Consider the following 20,987-nt stretch of genomic DNA (forward strand, 5'->3'; position numbering starts at 1 on the left):
TGGGCAGGAGGAAGCAGGTCTCTATTAGGGAACCACCGAGCCACAAAGTTTCTCTCAAGTTCAAGGGCTTTAAAACCTCAAATACCTTTGGCTCCATTCTGATTTCTTGCTGCCCTACATTAATAAACAAAACTTTACAATCTATCTCTCTTTGGTGTACTCTTCACAAAGGGTGCCTAGCGTGTCTGTTTTGTAGTCAAAGCAGAATTCCAATATGAAGATTGTAAAAACACACTTAAAATATTAGTCTTTAGGGAGACAATTAAGACCAGGAGATGAAAATTCTCCCACAGTTCGATGAAACCCTGAGGAAAGATTCTCATCTAAACCACATGGCAAGACATGGGTGACTGGCCAATTCTACCTTTTACACTAGTTACAAAGTAACAGGTTCCCATGTGAATTCTTTCACAGTGGATCCTTGTTGGTGTCCTGAGTTCCCTGCCATGTTAATAGAAATTAACATGGCATCCAAGTTTCAGAGCCATGAGAGTGGAGTAGCAGGTTACAAGAGGTTAATGATGAACCAAGTGAGCCAGCACTTACATACGCAGCCCCCTAGACGTGTCAGCTTCTAGCTCTAGTGACAGTCGCTATAGGAGGCTGCCGAAGGCCGCCGCCGCTGGCTGCCCACGCTGCCTGCTCTGGACATTTCTCACTTCACTCCTTGCTCAGGACTTTCTTACGTCCTAACTCTGCTCTGAGGACTGCTGCCCCTTGCTGTCCCCACCTCCCAAGCCAGACATTTGCCTGCCATGGATCTTGTGTAGGTTCTGCCACGTGTTCCGGTGTTTGCAGGACCCCAGAGCTCCTTAAGCAGCCTCCCCCCTTTTCCACTCCTCGTCTGTGTCTTTCTGACACATTGATCATGCTCTAAAAGTGTTTCACAATTCTAAGAATCATTCCCAATCACTCATTAAGACCAATGCTTATTGGTCTCCTAAAACTAAAACCTGCAAGTACAACCTTTGCCCCTGTCCTCTGATGTCCTTGCAAACATCCAAACAGGGACCAGCACAAAGTGGGGGTTCACCAAACAGGCATTGAACAGTGACAGAGAATGTGGAGGGGTGACTGTAACCATGGACACAGCAAAGTGGCTTTTAAAATAAAACTCTTGTTGAATTAAACTGGTTAAGACTAAACTCCTGGGCTGGAGAGATGGCTCAGTGGTTAAGGGCATTGACTACTCTTCCAGAGGTCCCGAGTTTAATTCCCAGTGACCACATGGTGGCTCACAACCGTCTGTAATGGGATATGATGCCCTCTTCTGGTGTGTCTGAAGATAGCTACAGTGTATTCACATACATAAATAAGTAAATCTAAGTATGGCCACACTTAAAAAAAAAAAAAAAAAAGATTAAACTCCCTCTCCCTGGCTGGAATATTTATGCTTTAACTACAGGATCCCGACCTTGTTCGCTCTAAATGAAGTCTAGTTTATTTATCAATGTAAGAATTTCAGTTCCATTCTGAATGACCAACGTGTTACTGGTAAAGCTTCAGTGTTCCTTAGAAGATAACATTTGTGGAAAGACAAGTTTTAATGAAAGCAGACTTAATTAGAATGGGAAAAAATATAACATTTGAGTCTTACCTGAAGCCGTAAGAATATCTGTGTGAAAGGCTCCATTCTTACAAGATACGAGGCCACGATCATTGCAGATGAGTAGTGGGTGCCGTAGTGGTACGCTGGGGTCTCCCCTGCTCCAGACAGTTGGAGCATCATTAAAAACAAAAGAGGAAACGAGAGAAGTAAGTGTGGTGTTAGACAGCAGGTTTGGAAATGTTAGCAACTGTAACAGGCAGCAAGCTGGGACACCAAATGTAGGGACACTTTGACCGCACTATTCCACAAGGCTGTTACCGGCGGGCACCTGGACGAGCAAACATGTCTGCCACTGTCTGTCTGGGCCTCCCCATCACTTCTAACAGCAAGCCGTCTTCCACTGAAGCAGAAGGCTGACTTAGTAGCTACTTGTTTTTTATTAGCTTATGGCTTTGTAATTAAATAGTTCTCTAAACTGCTGTCTACAAATGCAGTGCAATCGTATTTATTATTATTGTGGATCATTCTTGGCAGATAGTGTAGGGAGAGAAAGAAAACGGGCACAGGCTTAAATTTAATAGGCTTATATTTAACAACGTTTCCCCTTTGCTTTATGTATTGGGGGAAGCAACAGTCATTACATATTATACATTGTATAGTTCACAAATATCAATTCACAATTTTAAATAAAGGGATTTCTAAGAGGTACCTAAATGAAATTAAAGGAGACACAAGAAATGAATGTGTAGTCCTGGGACTAAGCATTGTTAGGGACCAAGGCAGAGGAGGCAGCTTCCTGCCAGCATTCTGCAGACATCTTCTAGAGCGGTCACACACTGCATCAACTGCAGCATTTCTGCTGTCTCACGCATACGCAGGTGTGCACACGTAACGACTCGGCCTCCTGCAGACATGCCCACGGGTGTCAGGGCACTAAACTGTGTTCCCTTTTGAGACTGACAGGCAAAGCCAAGGTAGAAGGCTCTCCTCACCATTGGGATCTTCCCAGTCCTTGTAGCGCTTCTTGTACTGGGCCAGCCGCTCGTCCGTCTGCGCGCCCATCGGCTTGGCCAGGTTTCTGAATGTCTTGGGGTTAGTGAGGTCAACTTCCTGAAACACAAAACAAACCCCAACGCCGAGTCACCAGGCGCCCTCTTTCCTCCTCAGCGTGGACGCAGCGGCTGTAGGGGCAGTGACCCTGCCTGCGGCGTGGACAGAAGGAAGTGGACTTAGAGAGAAGTTTGTGGACTGTTTACCCACACCTTACATTGAGACACAGAGCTGAGTAAGTGGCACTGCTGGACAAGGGTTTTGGGAATTATGCATTTCACAGGGGGACTCCTAGGATCATAGGAAGGAGGGGACATTCGGTGCTTCTAGAGCTGAGAGAGGATGTGGCAGGATACCTTCAGGACACCTTCGACACAAAGGCTCCCATTCAGCACTATCTCCATCTCTCCTGTAACTGGAGGACCAAGTCTTTCTATGCCTCCTTCCATCCCCTCCTAGTTCCCTCTAACTTCATTCCTGAGTCCTTTTCCTCTCTTAGGTGATTTACAGGGGAGATAGAGACACTCGGCGATCAGGTGAGATGGCTCGAGACACTCGGCAACCAGCTCATAGCCCTATCAAGTGACTTCCAAGCACAGTGAACTTTTCCCAGCCTGACAGGGATTATTTTAAAAGCACATCACTAGCTGACCTAATTCACATATTCAAAAGAAAACTAGAATTTATTCCCTTAGGGTCTTTAAAGGTAGAAATTTGAAATGCATGTCTGTAAAATGCTTAATATATGTCCTCTTATAGGACATCAAAGGTATAAACAATTTTGCAAACACCCAGGGTCTTGGGCATAAGATACTGACCCGCACTAATGAGCACACGGCTGCATTCGTCTGTGCAGAGCCTGCAGGAGCAGTACCTCATTCCTATTAAACTTGGCAACCACAAAAATGGATGTGCCAGTCACTGCTGTGGGAGTGGGGATCCAAGGGAGCTGTGAGCAGTGGCTGGGCTTCAGCTTAGAACCTCACTAACAAGCAGCGTCAGAAAGCATGACTGTGCTGTGCAGGTGGCAAGTGAAAACCCAGAGACCCCCGCTCCCAGCTCAGGCAGGGAGGGAGGGGAAGATCAGAGCGCGCACCACCAGGGGTGGGCCTGTGTGTGGATTACACGACTCCTAAATTCAAGATTGGTGAACGTGGCAGGTGGTGAGAAACTGAAAGCTGGGACAGTTCCAGGGAGGCGGGACCACGTGAGGAAAGCTCCTGAGGGGGAGCGGGACTCGGGAATCTCCCTGAGTGAAACAGATGTGACTATTAGATCTGTGGTGAGAAGAGAAGAGAGCAGGGACCAGAAGGAAGCCTGGGGCAGTGATCTAGTGAGAGGCGCAGAGGCCCAAGTGATGTTGGCCAGGCTGATGGAGGAGGAAGCCAGGGTATTTATTTAGAGGGAGGCATGCCTTGGCCACAGAAACAGCAGCATGGACAGGAGGTAGCAGTGGCGTCTCTTACAATGGTGCCACAGAGCTGGGATTGTGATTATATCAGGAAGTGGGGGACTCTATACCCTCCCCACAAAAGTTCACTGTTTTGCACTTCCCTAACACTTTAAAATTTTCCGATTCGGATGAACTTAGACATTTTCATCTCATGAGGCTTTACCCCGACCGCCCTGTAAGACGCAGTCACTCACACCTGCACACATATGGTCGGTGGCTGAATCTTTTCCCAAACTAGTACTTTTCTGAGGACAAGCTTTCTCCAGAATATGACAAATGACATTTCTGATCATTCAATCAGCTCTGGTTCTGGTGAAAGACAAAGTCAGAGGAATTTCTGAACTCTGAGCATGGTTAAACCTTTTTCTTTCTTTCTTTTTTTTTCTTTTTACAGAGGCCGGTCTTCTCTAATCGAATGGTTCTCACATCATCAGAACCAGTCGCAGACAGACTGAAGGCAGAACATCGGGTGAGAACACGCATGCTCTATGCTGGTCATCTGGATCCCCAAGTCATGAGAAAGACCCCATCTTCTCAGAAAGGAGAGCACATTCCTTTTACGAAGCAGGGACGTTTTCAGGAAAGGGTCATTTCACATTTTCTTTCCCTTTTGGTACTTACCAATGGATGCAAACTGACTAGGCTAAAGGAAACTGAATAGACATTGTGAGTTAGATGGACTCAAGGGTCTAACCTAATACCGTTGTAAGTTACATACTATGTACCCACATGTCCAAGCTAAGTGTCCTCTGCCATCGTCATAAAGTCCTTGTGACTACTAGGGACACTAACCTATAACACGAGTACGTGAGGATTGACATTTCTCATGAATGAATTACTCTTGGCTACATGACCTGAGGCTTACCTCAGAGTCGTAGTCCGAGAGGATCCATGGGAAGACGGGGTACTGCATGAGGTCGTTGTAGGATCTGCCCGCCAGTGTGTTCAAGTGCATCAAATACTGGAAATTGCTGATTTCACCTCTCTTAGGAAAGATAATAAAGACCCAACTGAGAGCAGTAAATTATTTCACGTGTAAAACATTTAATATGCTAAAAGGGACATAAGAAGAAAAAATTTTGATACACCAACCCCGCCCCCTCCATCCAAAAAAGAGAGCTGTTTTCTTTTGTGGACCATGACATGACATGCACCGCGCTCACCTCCCATCTCTGAGTCACAGACTTCTCTCCAACCAGAGTACTCAATAACCCAGACCTACACAGAAGGAAATCAAGTGTGGGTCAGGGGGGCAGAACGGAGTAGCTTTACAACAGAGGCGTCCCACCCACTGTCTGAGGTTCTCCTCAGCCCACAGGATGTCTGCTAACGTGGGCCAGGAAATCACTTTGGAGGACTGTGATGAGCACTTTGGAACAGGAACTATCTGGACCAAAAGGAAATCCAGAAGGCGTCACCTACACCAAGGGAGGCAGTATTCTGCCTCACTATTCCTGATTCAGCAGAGGTGCCCTGGGATGCCGCAGGGTGTGTATATCACCGTTCGCCATGAGGACGAGAGCTGGACGAACCTGATCTAATCTGACTTTCAAATTCTTACTATCATTCCCATGCAAACAGACCCAAAGAAACTTAGTAAAAGAACAGAAATATGCAGTCATCTCCACATAGTAGGTACACAGCTCCTGAAACGGACCTTGAATAAGAGACTGACTATGAGATTTTATGGCAGGGTAGCACACTGCTCAGTTCATTTAAAAATGTATGTGCTACATTTCGGAGTGTGTACTTTGTCAGAGCATTATAAAATGCTATTCAAGGTTATCATTACTGAGTACTGAAAGTCAGTCACTGGTCCATCATCTGAAGGCACCTCAGTGGCACACACCGGGCTCAGTGCCACAGGTGCCATTCTCCAAGCATGTGCACATGCAGAACTGTCTCTGGAAACTAGTGAGAACCTTCCTCACGGCTGTAAGACAGAGAAGGGAAACTTTTTCTCTCCCATATCTATACTAACGATGAAAATGTCTGGAACTTTACAGAGCTGTTTCTGAGGTTAATGAGTACACATGTTTAATTTATTTATTTTTTTTTGCTATTGCTTAAAGAAAAATTTAAAGGCAACATTTTATCAACTTAATATATTTTTCATGTGCACAGATTAGAAAACCATTCATTTATGAAAGGCAGAATCTCTATTAAGTTTTTCCATCTTCTGTGTGTGTGAGTTATAAGTTAGTTTCTAGTCTCACAACCCAGCTTCTTTCCAGGTGACCCATCACAGTGTGACTGCAAACAGCAGGGAGTGTACGGACCCTTGACATGGCTGTGGCCCAGGGGGACTGCTGAAGAACAGAGGCAGCTACGAGGCTGCTGGGCCTGCAGCTGAGCGAGGGTTTAAACTTAAAGACTAGATGGGCAAGTTGCAACAGCCGAGGGTAACTAAGACCCCATGACAGAGCGCGCCCCTGTAACCTGAGGACAAGAACTAAGGAAAAGCGAGCACGCGACAGGGGCAAGTCACTGACAAACAGGGCAGGTGTTATATCAGAAACCATTCTGACAAATATAGCGTAAGTGTACTCCTAATGAGATATACAACTATACAGCAAGAAACCATTTTATACAAGCTAAAATTTAAACAATTAATGCTCAAAGTTGGTATCTATTCAGACAAACAACTCAATCTAATAAAGGTAGATTATGGACAGTGAAATTCTTGTTTATCGGTTTGGTTTTGTGATATCGAGAGCCTTAGAACTTCTACAGCTCATTTCACTATGGAGAGTAACGAATAAAGAGGAATTGCATTTTAGTGCTGTAAGAGAACCTGGAAAAGGTGGCACCAACAATAAAAATAAAAAAATAAAAGAGAGAGAATGCTTTATACACACGGCAAACAGGGGAAAGAGTAAAGGCTAAGTTTCCAAAGAGGTTTTCTGTAGAGCACTACAGAATAAAAGCTTCTATTTCAAGTGGATGCTGTTTCTATTGTTTTCTATAGCAACTGATGAAAGAAAACCCTAATTCTCTCTAGCTATAAGTCATCTTAATTTCACAGTGCAATCATTTTGAGCGAGCACCACAGTACCTACCCTTGTTCCACGCTGGTGTTTGGTCTCTGCCCAGACACAGACTCTGAGCTGTCCGTGAGAGAGGGTACAACTGCCAGGAACCTAAAAAAATTAAATTACACATGATGTCTCAGCAGGGACCTAATGCAGCCCAGAGAAGGACAATTCTTAAACCTCTGTCACAGCTGAGCTTCTCGTTAGCCAGGAAATGGCAGCAAGGGGGTACATGACCAGGATGCTGACCATATATTGATACAGCTGATTCCATCTATTTTACTGTTGTTAGTCTGTTGCTCTGCCTAATTTACAAGGCAAGGCTTGTCATGGATGTACATACAGGCTACAAGGAAGTGTTTCTAGGACTTAGTACTAGCTGCAGGTCCCCAAGGACCATCTGGCAGGTGCCACCATATAAAAGGGGACAGGTGGCATTGCACTGCAGTGACACACAGCACTCACTGTGTGTATTAGCTATTCCTCCTGGATGTAACAGACACAGAACTGTTAGGAGAAGGGTTGCCAAGAGCTCCAGCATCCCTCCTGTTCCGAGGCCTCTGGCTCTTCTGACTGACATGTGAACACAAACACCAGGAGGATGCCCTCCATTAGATGTCTTCACCCCTGAGAGATAAAGCATGCTTAGAACTGAGCAGTCCTTCTAAGTGGCTGTGCTGTGTTTTCAACTGAAGGCATTCGACTTTCCCTCTAGGGCACGGGAGACTCTCAAGTGGATACTGTTTCTATGGGAACTCAGTTCTGGAGCCCCACAGCAAGGCTGAGAGAAAGGTGCAACATTTTGAACCTGAAATGTTACTTTTAAATTTTCATTTCTTGTTATTGTGTGTGTGTACATACACACGTGTGTGGAGCCTAGCCTAGAGGGAATCCTTGCTCTCATATACTTCTCTCCTAGACTCTGTAGGTCCTGGAGATTACGCTGTCACTGGACTTTGGTACCAAGGCCCTTTATCACTGAGCCATCTCTTGGGCCCACCAAAGCACTATTCATATTCTCATTCATTCTCATTCTTCTTCTTCTTCTTTCTCTCTCTCTCTCTCTCTCTCTCTCTCTCTCTCTCTCTCTCTCTCTTGATTTTTCAAGACAGGGTTTCTCTGTGTAGCCCTGGCTGTCCTGGAACTATTTGTCTACCTTTGTAAGATGACATTTTTATTCTCTTAGACTTTGTGATGAAATGGCCTTGGGTAGTTCTCACTCAAAATAATTTATTGCTTTAAGATGGGTCTTTATTATCTTTCCTAAGTTACCAGGAGGGAGAAATGCTATTTAATCACAGAGCTGGCATCATTCTGAAAGCTAGTTAGAGGCTGGGAAATAAAAGAAATACTTCTGCAAAGACCTCGCCTCACTGGTCTGGGATTTAAGCAACTACCTTAGGCTAGCTCAGGCTGCAATGGTCCTCCTCCCCGCCCCTCATCTCCTCCCAAAGCATCATGTAAGGAATTCCCTGTGAACAAGACCTTTGGTAGACTTTATTCCGAATTCCCTTTTGAAAAGCCAAGAGGTAATTCCGTCCATCTCCAGAGAAAACTTCAACAGCGATAGGCTGAAATGGTTAAAGACAAACGATGAAACAGATTGGAGGACACATGCTAACTTTTTCACTGTGGATATCTACAGTCTTGAATTTCCTGACTGGAGAATACTCAGACTCATGAATTACCTTTATATTAAGGCACACAGTCAAATTTTTTTTTCTTATTCTGCTCAAAATTAAAGAAATCTTTAAAAATGGAATGATAAATAGTAATTAAAAACTATGTTCCTGAAGTGACGAGGATGTAAATTTTTATAAGCCACAAATGTGCACTTGAATTGGAGAGTGAGGGGTGCACACGAGAGGGGGGCGCAGAGCTCAGACTGTGAGTCGGAAAACACAAAAGCACTCTAAGGCGCTGTGTGTCCTGGGATCGGAGGCAGCAATGAGCTGCAGTTCTTACAACACTGGTGCATTTAAAAATGGTATCTTTGGAACAGAGGGGTCAGGTGCTCAATGTACCTACCTGGAGGAGGTATCTCCTTTTATGCACCTCCTTGATGTCTTCATACGCAAAGATGCTGCAGGTCCTCTTGAGTTGGCTGGGGCCTTGCCTGGCACCTCGGGGGATAATCGGTTCGTGCATGCTGTGAGGAGCCGAGCGAGCGAGCGAGCGAGCGGCGAGCGAGCGGGGAAAGGAAACACACAAAACCGCAGCAGTGGTCAACAAAGGAGATGCCATTCTCAATAGAAGACTCGGTGGCAGACAATATATCAGAGTTTTCAGTTAAAATTGTGATAATAATCTATCAGTTCCTGGGGAATAGGGAACCCTTCTGAAGATGACCATCAAAACCTTTTCTTGTTAGGACCAGCCTTTCTCTCTCTCAGTTGGCACAGGGTCTAGGCCAAGAACATGCTTAGGGATCCGTAAAAACATTTTATTTCCTTCTAAATCAGAATAGAAGGAAATGACCTACAATATTTTGATGTGGATCTAACTTTATATTAATAAAACACAGTTTTATTTTTCAAGAATCACAAAACATGATTAAAAAGTTTTTCTATATGGAAGAAGATCTCCTGGAAGTCGTCATGTGGCCTTCGGTCACCATGGTTACCATGCTTCTAATACTCAAGGACAACAGCTGTTCTTTCATTAAGAGTGTTGCTCCTGAATGTCTTCCTAGAGCTCTGTGCACATGTCTGGTGTGTATAGCTGTGTCTGGGTATGCACATGTGTGTGCTGGAGCCGAAGTGTCCTGTTCTGTCCCTCTCTGCCTTGTTCCTTTACGACAGGGTCTCTCACTGAGCCTGGAACATGGCGAGTAGCCATTAGCCCTAGCAATTCCCCTACCTCATTCCACAACCCTGGAATAACAGGTATCTGTGTGGCCATGTGTGGTGCTTTGAATATGTTTGGCCCAAGGAGTGGCACGATTAGGAGGTATGGCCTTTGAGACTTCTCCTAGTGCCTGGACAAGACAGTCTTCCTCCTGCTTGCCTTGGTTCAAGATGTAGAACTCTCAGCTCCTTTTCTAGTATCATGTCTGCCTGGATGCAGCCATGCTTCCTGCCATGATGATAATGGACTGAACCTCTGAAACTGTGAGCCAGCTCCAATTAAAAGTTTGCCTTTGTAAGAGTTGCTTATGTCATGGAGTCTCTTCACAGCAGTAAAACCTTAAGACATCAGGCTTGTGGGGTTGTTTTTTTTTGGGGGGGGGGTGGGTTTGATAAATAACAAAAACCACTTTAAATTTCTTTCTTTCCTTTTTTTTTTTTTTGCTTTTTTGTTTGTTTGTTTGTTTTTTTTTGGGGGGGGGGTGGGGAGCTCGGTGAGGTGAGGTGGGGTGGGTAATGGGGTCTGAACTCAGGCTCTCATGATTGGGTAGAGAATAATTTACCCTCTAGCTATCTCTCTACCCTCTGTAGCAATGATTTCAAAAGTGATCTTGCAAATTCAGAATGAACATTTAAGTATATAGGTATGCTGGTTAGCTGTTTTATTAACTTGCCACACCTAGAGTCAATTGTGAAAATGTCCATAAAATCAGTCCTTGGGCATATCTGCGGGTTATTTTCATGATTAGTGATTGTGTCAGAGGGGCCAGCTCACTGTGGGCAGTGCCATCCCCTAGGCAGGTTGTAGGCTGTATAAGAAAACCAGCTGAGTGAGGAGCCAATAGGAGGTGCTACCCTAATTCCTGCCCAGACTTTTGACGGGGGAATCAGAAAGCAAGTTAATCTTCTCCTCCCTAAGTTGCTTTCTGGGTATGCTGTTTATCACAGCAAGAGAAAAACTAAACAGTAGGTTAACGATGACTGTAATTTGGTATATAATGCTAATGATGCAAAGACATAAAATACAATTTTCATTTGAAGAACAAGCACTTTCTCTTTAGTGGAAACGATAGCACTGCCCGGGGTGAGGCACGCAGAGCCTGGTAGGTGGCATGTCTTAGGACAAGGGTTTGGGATTAAGGAACAATGCAAATACATTTGCTGTCCCCTCGAGAATTTACTTACTTTGGAGGTAAGGTTTCAATGTCCCTTATTTCCCTGGTCGCAGTCATGGTGAATCCATCGATCACATAGAAATGCTCTTTACCAAAGAGAAGCAGCCCCTCACTGGTGTCCAGGCCCTGGACTCGTGCACAGCGGTACATGTGCTGGATCTGGGAAGAAAGTCACAAATAACCCTTCCTGTACCTTCTCCCTTTTGTTACTGTTACAGGAGGCCTGAGGCTAAGCATGTTAAACCCAGGTTCATGTTCTGCCTGTAGAGGTTTTAGTAATGATGGCGAGCATTCACTCCCATCATGCACTGCGGCCTGCACCCTCCCCAGGACCCCAGCTCCGACAGCACATCTGTGCTAGAGTCTGTCAAGTGAGGAATGAGTTAGCTGAGGCTCCTGTTCTCATGGAGGGCAGAGTCTGGTAGAGCAGAGGTTTGAAGCATGCATATAGAAAGACTAGAATAGGCAAGATGACACCCTGTACATGTTCTGCAAGAATGGGAGCCCCGGGGAAGTTCGAAGCTCTGTGGCTACAGCCTCTGTAGATGGTTGGGGGCCTCAGTGTTTGGAACATCTGCTTCGTCTCTAGCATACGCTATGGGCTTGTCGTAGGCTTAACTGAGATAAGACATGGAGCAAGCACATTAGACTTGTTGGCTGTCGTCTCTTCCAGAGGTCACTGTCCTCTCAGTGTGATCCTCCCAGGAGCCACAGGGTGGAATGTGTCCTTCACTCCCCACCCAGCACCCCTGACTCCTGTGCGAGCCCAGCTGAGCAGACACTCAGTTTCCTCACAGGGCAGGTTACTAAATCTCTCAATGTGAGTACTGTTTTCTTTTCAAAAGGGTAATTCTTAGTAAACATTCCTCTTGTTCGACTCATTTCAACACAAGTCAAAGGGGGAAAAAATCAGCGACTAATCAGAGTCAAACAGGTATCAAGTGATGTCACTTGAATCTAGTTCCCTCAGCATTTCAAACGCAAGTGACCACGGAAGAGAATGTGCTTGTGAGAGTGGAAGTTTGAGAAGGGAACAGAAAATATCAAGCTGGCTACCAGAGCCTGGGGGGACAAGTGTAGAAAGGGAAGACCATTTCCCAAAGGGTGTGAAGTTTCATGTGGAGTGGGCGGTGGGTTTCAGTGACTACCTTTTATAAACTATCAGTGAGGCTCAATATTTTTATGCATAGATAGGAACACCACATTGTATCCTAAAGATGTATACAACTACTCAGAAATAAAATTTAAAGATAAAGGCATGAATACATTTTCTCTTTTTTTTTTTTTTTTTTTTTGTTTTTTGAGACAGGGTTTCTCTGTATAGCCCTGGCTGTCCTGGAACTCACTTTGTAGACCAGGGTGGCCTCGAACTTAGAAATCCGCCTGCCTCTGCCTCCCAAGTGCTGGGATTAAAGGCGTGCGCCACCATGCCCGGCGCATTTTCTCAAATATCTAGGTATAAAGTCAATTTCACTGTACATCTGAATCATTTCAATAAAAGAGCAGGCTGTTTATAGGGAGGTCCACACATTACAACTTATTTTCACTTTCTGAAGCATGGTTTCCTGTGTGCCAGGCTGGCCTCCGATCTCTGGGTAGCCCAGAATGACCTTTCTGCTGTCCCTTTGGAATGCACGGATGGCAGCCTCGCACTGAGTGGCTGCATTTAATCGGGGCTGGGATTTGAACCCAGGGCTTCCTGTGTGCAAGGAATGTATCCCAAGGCACAGATAGGTTTAATTTTTTCCCTATGGTGCTGGGGATGAAAGCCAAGGCAGCATGCATGTCGGACACTTGTGCTACCATCATGCTCTGCCCTCAGCTTCTTGACTTACTTTAAAATAACTGCTGCTATGTAAGTGGGGGGAGGGGGAAGGGAGGCAGGTCAGATAGACTGACATCATAGGCACATAGGCCTTCTGAGTGTTCAGATGCTATAAACACAGTGTGAGAACACTGTCATCTGGTGATGCTGAACATCCCGGGGCCACACAGCCTCCCTCTCAAGCTATCTTCTGGATGGATGAACTTTCATAGTTACATGTTCTTTTATTTTTTTCTTTCTTATAATTTCATTCAAAGTTATTCACTGTACATCTCCAAACAGCATTGTTTTAATTATATACTGGCTTCTTATTACAACTTCTTGAGGTAGGATAGATCTCAGGGGCTAATACCACAGGCAAAAAAGTAAGGACAGCCTTTTGAGATGGGTGATATTCAAATTCGTGACACAGTGACCAACTTACCTACCTTCCCACCTGTAGCTAACTACCACGCCAAGGTCTGTGTGGCTACTGTAGGACTGGGTTGTGTAAGACGGGGACACGAACAACAATCAGCGCCTGACTGCAAGCACAGCCTCGAGAGGAAAGGGGACTCGGAAAAACAGTCGCAACAGGCGAACCTTCCAGGATGCCCACTGAGCAGGCCACCAGCACCGAGGGAGGGCGTCTGAGCAAGGCTGAGCAGGCCAGGGAGACAGCCCTAATGGGGCCACGGACTTCAAGACTAATGGATGCAGCAATCACCAGAGGTTTCACCAGTACTGGGACATGGTGGGGGAGGGGGTTGTCAGAAGAAACTGTATGACAACGGTCAGAGCTAAAACCAAGGTGTGTGCAATGCAGGTGCAACGGTCAGAGCTAAAACCAAGGTGTGTGCAATGCAGGTGCTCAGGCTTCGAGGTGGGCAGGGGTGAGATGGGCAGTGAGTGAGAACAGGGTTAGATACGAGCTGGAGGTGAGAGCCCCGACCAGCTGGAGTTTATGGAGATGTAGAGGGAAAGAGCACCTGGCTCAGACAGCTAGATGGCCTGTCCCCAGGGACCTGACTAGGGCCCTAAATAGAGGTGTGGTCTAACAACAGACACAGGAGAGTGAATTAAGTGTGAGTTATGAACCCCATTTCTGATGAAACTTTGCACTGTTGAGTACAAACAGGACAAAACTCTTGCTTATGCGCCTCTCTTGAGCCTTGTCTTAGGAGGCAAAGCACACTTCATCCTCCCCTCCCTCCTCCACCCTGTCTTGGGATGCTAAGCACACTCCGTTCTCGGAGGCCATACCTTCTCTCCCTCCTCCAGCAGGCGCAGCAAGGTGGCGTTGTCTGTTTTCTCCTCCTCCTCTATGGAGCCGCTCTCAGCAATCTGGTCTTGGAGCTGCTCCTGGGTCTCCTCATCTCCTCCATCAGGTGCGGACCGAGAGCGCTTCAGGGGAGGCTTCACGAGGCCTAGAATACAGAGACCAGGGGAGGCCGTGTGGGGACAGTTTAGTTTCAGAGTTGGCTAAGGTGTGGGTGGCCTCTAAAGGCCCATATGCTAAAGCTTTGGACTTGGTCTGGTGCTGGGGGTGGGGGTGGGGAGTGGGTGGAATTTTTAGAGTGGTGCCCAGTGGGAAGAACTAGGTCACCAGGAGGTAACACCTCTGAAGGGAACACTTTAGAGATGCTCCCTTGAAGGGAACATTTAGACCCAGCCCCGTCCTATCTGCTTTGTGGCGGCCATGAAGCAAGCTTACTTCTCCAGTCAGAGACTCCAGAGAGCAGGGTTGGGAGCAGCGTTTGGGGTCAGCAAGGCAGGCTTGGGGATCAAACACCCCAGGATCCTGAGACACTATTTGCCTCTTGTGAATCCTGGTTCTCTCCATTATAAAACTGGGACAAGGGCTCTGTCTCCCTCAGGTTTGTTGGGAAGCTAACTGCGGGAATGACTGCTCAGGCAACTCAGACGACGGCAGTAGAACACTGAGCGGTTAGTGGCAAGGACGTGTGGTTTATAGGTGAGCAGGGTCTGGGAGGGGGTGTTAAGTGAGGAGTCCCTCTCTCTGTCTCTGTCTCTCTCTGTCTCTGTCTCTCTCTCTCTGTCTCTCTGTCTCTGTCTCTGTCTCTCTCTCTCTCACACACACACACACACACACACACACACGCACACACGCACACACGCACACACACGACAGCACATGGCATGTGCACTCATGCAAAGGGCTCGTGGAGGCCCTGCCAAGCCCCAAAGTAGCAATATGATTTTTCATGCATGAATGAAATCGGTCAAACATCGGGTCGTGGGGAACAGGAATAGAACTCTTTATAATGGCCCAGATCATTAATTTGCAGAAACACTTTACTGTCCATCATTTGATAAATAAAAACCAGCAAGATCCTAAAATATTAGACATTCTTAAAAAATGCACGATAAAACACACACTCAGTGCCTTCAGTTCCTTAGATGCACTGTCAAAAACGACGTTGTGCTTGCTACCAACACTATGCCAGCACTTGGAACGCAACCCTGCTGAAAATCCTATCCATTGAGCCCGAGTGACCAGAGGCTCTGGCTTGCTTGGAGAAGACATGACAGAGGATAAGTAATGGGGAGAGACAAAGAACAGCTGCAGAGGAATGGCAGCTGGCTGCATCTCTCTCAGAGTCAGGAGCCTCAACCCCTAATTGATATTTGTGATTTGGGCTAACAGTAGAGATTAGAGAAAAAAAAATCAAGCTTGAGAATTTAAATGTCAGCAACCCCAACCCAGGTCACCTGAGTAACTGTGGGCCAACCTTGGCTTATTTGTGGGAACCATAGCTCTAGACCCTACCGAGAGCCTCGCTGGTGCAGTGTGAACAGAGGCCGAGGGCTTTAGCCTCTGCTCACCAGGAATGACTGATTCTAAGAGTGTGTCAGGTCGGTTCTGAAGTGTTCAGCCGAGGTGGTCGTGCGAGAGAACACGTGGGTTTTAACGGGAGCGAGGACAGGACTAGTAGATGGAACGCTTTCTATTTACTCCACCGGATGTGTGAAGCTTAGTTTTCTTTCTTTTTAAATCACTCTTACGTGTTCTGTCTGCATGCCTGTCCGTACATCATGTGTGCCCGATGCCCACGGGGACAGAAGAGAGCACCGGATCCCCTACAAGTGGGGTTACAGATGTTTGTGAGCCACTGTGTGGGTTCTGGGATCAAACCTTGAGAAGAGCAGCAAAGCCCCTAACCAGTCAACCATCTCTCCAGTCAGTCATCTCTCCAGTCAGCCATCTCTCCAGTCAGCCATCTCTCCAGTCAGCCATCTCTCCAGTCAGCCATCTCTCCAGTCAGCCATCTCTCCAGTNCATCTCTCCAGTCAGCCATCTCTCCAGTCAGCCATCTCTCCAGTCAGCCATCTCTCCAGTCAGCCATCTCTCCAGTCAGCCATCTCTCCAGTTAGCTATCTCTTAGCCCTGAAGCACAGCTTTAATTTACTGACAATTTTAATACTGATTTTTAATCTACTTGCTTTTAATTTTAAAAACTTTTAATTGGAAGTTCAGGGGCTTAGTTTTCACAAATGAAAGCGTTCTTGAGTTTGCAGTCATTCAGACCCTATAAGAAAGTGAAAGCAAAGGATTGATCTATATATTTAACCCAGATTAGGTCTTCATTTGGTACTAGAACCACGCCAGCAGAATGAGGGGAAGAGAAGGAATCTGGGGTCAGAGAGAGGGCTCGGGAGGACGTGTGTAAGCTGGGTGTAATCCCGGCACTGGTGTGGCTGAGACAGGAGGATTCTCGGGACTTGCTGGCCATTCGGCCTAGCAGAGTCAGCGAGCCGCAGGCCAGTGAGAGATGGATGGATGGCACAGAACAAGGAGATGGGTGACCACAGTCTTCCATATGAATGTGTGCGTGTGTGTACCTGTGCCCACACATGACCGGGTACATGTGCACAGACCCATGCCACACAAAATATTAATCTCAGCCTTCGAGAAAGCTTATATGCTTAAAAGAGGCACGCGGCAGCGAGAAGGAAACCACCTCACCTTGTACAGGAGAGAAAAGCAAAGCTCTGCCCCCAGGCAGGACCCAGGCCAGGCTAGAGGCGGATGCAGAGGCTGATGCAGGGGCTGATGCTGATGCGGATGCGGATGTTTCAGGACAGCACCCTGAAGCATCCACATGTTAGGTCCAGCTCCTGCACATGCAGGGAGGGGCAATGGCAGCAAGCAGGTGGCCTCTAGCTAAGTCCATCCCTACACTAAAGTCCAGAAGGCTAAATCTGAGACTACTTCTTACAGTTACTCAAAGACTGCTCTTTCTTAACTACCGGTCAACACACACTGATGATGTATCTAATAATTGTTTTAAATTTGTAATTATCTATTTAGTTGCTTAGAATCAGGTTTCACTGAGTGTTCTGCTAAATACAAAACAAAACAAAACTGACTGAGCCAATGGTTATGAGACTGACATATACTTCTGTGGGGAATAAAGAGACACTTTCTTTCTTTCTCATTCATAAATCAATCTTTAAGTCGTGGTGGTCAAGTATCTAGACAAGTTTATAGTTGGCCCTCCTGTTTGCAAATGCTTGAACTTTTATATGACATCACATGGAAGGAAAGTTCCAAGAGGATTTCCAATCAAAGCCAAAGTGGAGGCTGACCTTTGACCTTGGCAATGGTGTCTTCCCCATGCTCGGGTTCTTGCTGGGTGGCTTCGCCTTCTGAGCTCTCGACGATGGCATCCTGAATGATGGCTGGGTTTCCAGAGGCCAGGCGGAGGTAGTACTCTTTACTGTCATAGCTTACAGCTCGACGGTACCGAGCGGGTTTCTGAGAAATAACAAGAAAAAAACGACTCAGTTATTTCCAACAACAACTATACAAGCCTGTCAGGATTCCTTTGTGTTCCTATTGTTTAGGGGCTTTGCATAGATTTGATGAATATACACTAAGTACGCAGACTTTCAGGTTATGTTATTTCATTAAAAAAAAAAAAAACAAAAACTCCGTAGTTTATAAAACAGCATGTACTGAACAATATTAGCAGGCCTGCTCTTCCCGTAGAGAGACAGACCATGTTGAACCAAATCACACTTGTGAACGGGCGAAGTTCCCTGTGTGCTCTCGTTACCTTCTCTGCCTTCTGGGGTGGAGGTGGCAGGGGAGAGCACGCCGGCCCTGAGGGGCAGTGGGCTGCAACAGCCCTGTCCAGTCTGAAGGACTGTTCTCTTGGGACAATCTCAAGTGTTTACTCTGGGAGTGTGCAGGAAGAGAGGTAGAACTGGTCTGCACTCTCGGTGGTCCTGGGTCTTGCAGGGCTCTGCAGTTCCAACACCTGCCACCTCTGCACCCTGACTCTGAACCAAAGACAGATTCAACACTAGATGGCACTCTCTGGCTGGCCTGCAAGATGAGCGGTACCTCCCCTTCCGCATCATTGTCCGGTACTGCCTGGTATAGCAAGAACAGGCATAATTTAATTCCGATGAAGAAAAATAAATATCTAGAGATATAAAAAGATGATTCAATGGTCTGGACACAATAGAATATTTCTTTCACAGAATGCTCTTATTTCTAAAATGAGTTTTCTACTTGACCTAAACTTGTTTTCCTTACTAAAACCATATATAGGAAGAAAGTTATGGCTCAAAATTCCTAAAAATTTTGAATATAAATGCAGACTGCTAATATCAGGATTAGACTCAGGCTTGGATCAAAGATTCTAAAAACTGAGGAATCCGAGACATGACTTAGGCTTCCTCTTCAGACAGGGTTGTATTTCTCCTTAGTTACAAGTGAGAGTATGCAGTCATTTAGAAATACTTTCCCCCCCCCCACATTCTTAAAACTGATTTCCAACTAGAGTGAAAACAGGTGCCTGTGTGAGTGCAATGTTCAGGAGGAAACCCCTGGGCAGATTCCCAGGGAAGAGGATCTGCAACCGGGGTTGCAACAGCCTTCTTTCTCTATGTCGGTGTGGGCCTGGGGAACTGACACCCAGAAGCAAACTGAGGGGGCTTGCACATGAGGGGAGATGGAGACATGACACAACACTGCAGAGCACCAAAAGAGTATCCAGGAGTCTCCTGGGAGTGGGAAGTCCATCTCATGGGCACACCAACAAGGACGTGCAGTGTGCTCTTTAAATGAATAACAAGCTTAGTACCTTTATGGTTGTTCTGTATGAAGTGAAATGATCATAGTCAACTTAAAATTGCTTATACTTTATTAAACGGAAAGGAAGATTTAGTAGCCTGCAAGGAGCAGGAGGCCGGACAGTAACCGGAGTATCACCCACCCAAACTGCTAACATTTTAAAGATGATGGCATTGTTAGTGATGGGCAGGATAATGGATTAACAGATGTACATTGATGCATTCCTGCATCTATACTGAAAGTCCTGGATCTTTCTGGGGAACAAAAACAACGAAAAATATACGCCAATTATCACTACTTCAAGTAGTGATCATACACTTTGTTTTTAGATTAATTTCTTCTGACTGGAAAGTGGTTTAAAAGAGATAGCCTTGCACTCCCAGCATTTAAAATAATCACATCATGTTTTAAAAAGTTGAGGGTTGCGGCCTGCCCATTACTAACATGCCCATAACTGGTTAGTTACTCGTGAGGCAGCACATGAGAGGTGAGGGCCCAGCCTGTTAGTGAGCAGCGTAGACCCTGGGAACAGCCAAGGAAGGGGAGCTGTCTCAGCGCGGAGCACACCAGGTTTTCCACCCCAGGGGCTCAGAGAGTGAGTGAGTGTTTGAAGTTAGTCTGTCTACCGTCTACCGTGCACTAAGAACAAAGCTGTGGGTAGTCTGCATTCTGTGGCCATTAATGTTTTACCTTCTGAGCAATGACATCATCGGGTGGCTCGGGTGGTTTACTTGGGACCTCAGACTGAAAACGGGGTATTAAGTACAGACACATAAGGGGGGAAAAAAAACATACAAAGATCACAAAACCAAAATTTCCGCGAGGACCATAAGAAATACAGAAGACATACTCAACTCAAAAGTAATTAACAAAATCTACCCGGCTATTTACACAAGCCCTGAGCACGTGTGGCTATTTCTTCCAGGACTGAAGATCAGTGTTTTAAGTAAAATTTAAACACTCCAAAAGTTTCAGTGCTCTGAATAGACAGACTTAAACCTCACAAAATGAAACGTCAGCCCTGCCATTATGACTTTACAGCAGCTTTCAAAAGGAAAAACCAAAACAAAAGCCAGCGGCGGATCTCATGCTATCCATGTTGTAACAACTCATGGGGGTTACGCTGTTATCTACAATACCACTCGACACATGAAAACGGGGCGGACTGGTTGATGCCCACCCTGCTGTAGGAGCTCCTGAATAGTCGCCACCTTACAGACAGCGGCTGGCAAGAACCAACATGGGAAGGTGGATGGTATCGGCAGACTTCAGAGGAAGCAGGCCATCGCCTGACTGACAGAGGGCACTTCTGCTGAGCACTGGTACAGGAGCCAGCCAGTGGGCCTTCTGAAGCGCCTGCCTCTCCAGGACTCCTATCTGAGATGACTTTGTGACCTTGTCCTGGAGTGGACACTTCTTACCACGTTTTCTTCCCTAGGCCCAGCAGACCCTGGGTAGTGACACACTTTTAAACACTTGGTTCAGGCTGTTTCAATGAATCTTGAGTTTTAAAAGAGAGTAAGCAAGTGCCTCAAACCAGAGAGGTTCCTACCAGGAGAGGTCTAGGTGCAAACGAAGTGGTGTTCTCTGTCTTAGGGGGGTCAGTGCACGTGTATGGAAGTCATTTGCCAAGACTCACTGAATGGAGCACATGGAAGTAAAAGCTTTCTGGTTCAATTCCTGAGAAACGTTTTTGTTTTTGAGACAGACTCTCATTATATAGCCCTGGCTGGAAAATCACTATGTTGACTACACTGGCCCCCAAATCAAGACAATCCTCTGGCCTCTGCTCCCCAAATATTGGATGGATTGAGCTGCCATACCCAGCAGTAATAAGATCTTAAAATTCAGCACTGAGAGAGGAAGGGGGTTAGGTGTACAGCTCAGCGGCACAGTGGAAGGCCCTTGGCTCAACCCTACTTAAGACTTGTGATTTCAATGAATATACGATTTACCTCCCCCCCAAAAAAGT

The 20,987-nt window shown here is 46.1% G+C and overlaps 1 protein-coding gene across 1 annotated transcript in view; it reads right to left on the reverse strand.

Moving 5' to 3' along the window:
* Positions 1 to 20,987, reverse strand: part of Wdfy3 (WD repeat and FYVE domain containing 3) — a 227,846-nt gene that overhangs the window by 22,592 nt on the left and 184,267 nt on the right. The window contains exons 46-56 of the mRNA XM_029545025.1: positions 19,706 to 19,759; positions 17,521 to 17,689; positions 14,173 to 14,336; positions 11,116 to 11,264; positions 9,113 to 9,233; positions 8,570 to 8,655; positions 7,112 to 7,192; positions 5,216 to 5,270; positions 4,918 to 5,037; positions 2,542 to 2,659; positions 1,598 to 1,704 (exon numbers count right to left, since the gene is read on the reverse strand). Of these exons, the coding sequence (XP_029400885.1) occupies positions 1,598 to 1,704; positions 2,542 to 2,659; positions 4,918 to 5,037; positions 5,216 to 5,270; positions 7,112 to 7,192; positions 8,570 to 8,655; positions 9,113 to 9,233; positions 11,116 to 11,264; positions 14,173 to 14,336; positions 17,521 to 17,689; positions 19,706 to 19,759 (1,224 nt within the window). The remainder of the gene's footprint in view (positions 1 to 1,597; positions 1,705 to 2,541; positions 2,660 to 4,917; positions 5,038 to 5,215; positions 5,271 to 7,111; positions 7,193 to 8,569; positions 8,656 to 9,112; positions 9,234 to 11,115; positions 11,265 to 14,172; positions 14,337 to 17,520; positions 17,690 to 19,705; positions 19,760 to 20,987) is intronic.

Source organism: Mus pahari, chromosome 13 (assembly GCF_900095145.1).
Source record: "Mus pahari chromosome 13, PAHARI_EIJ_v1.1, whole genome shotgun sequence".
Classification (NCBI taxonomy): Eukaryota; Metazoa; Chordata; class Mammalia; order Rodentia; family Muridae; genus Mus; species Mus pahari.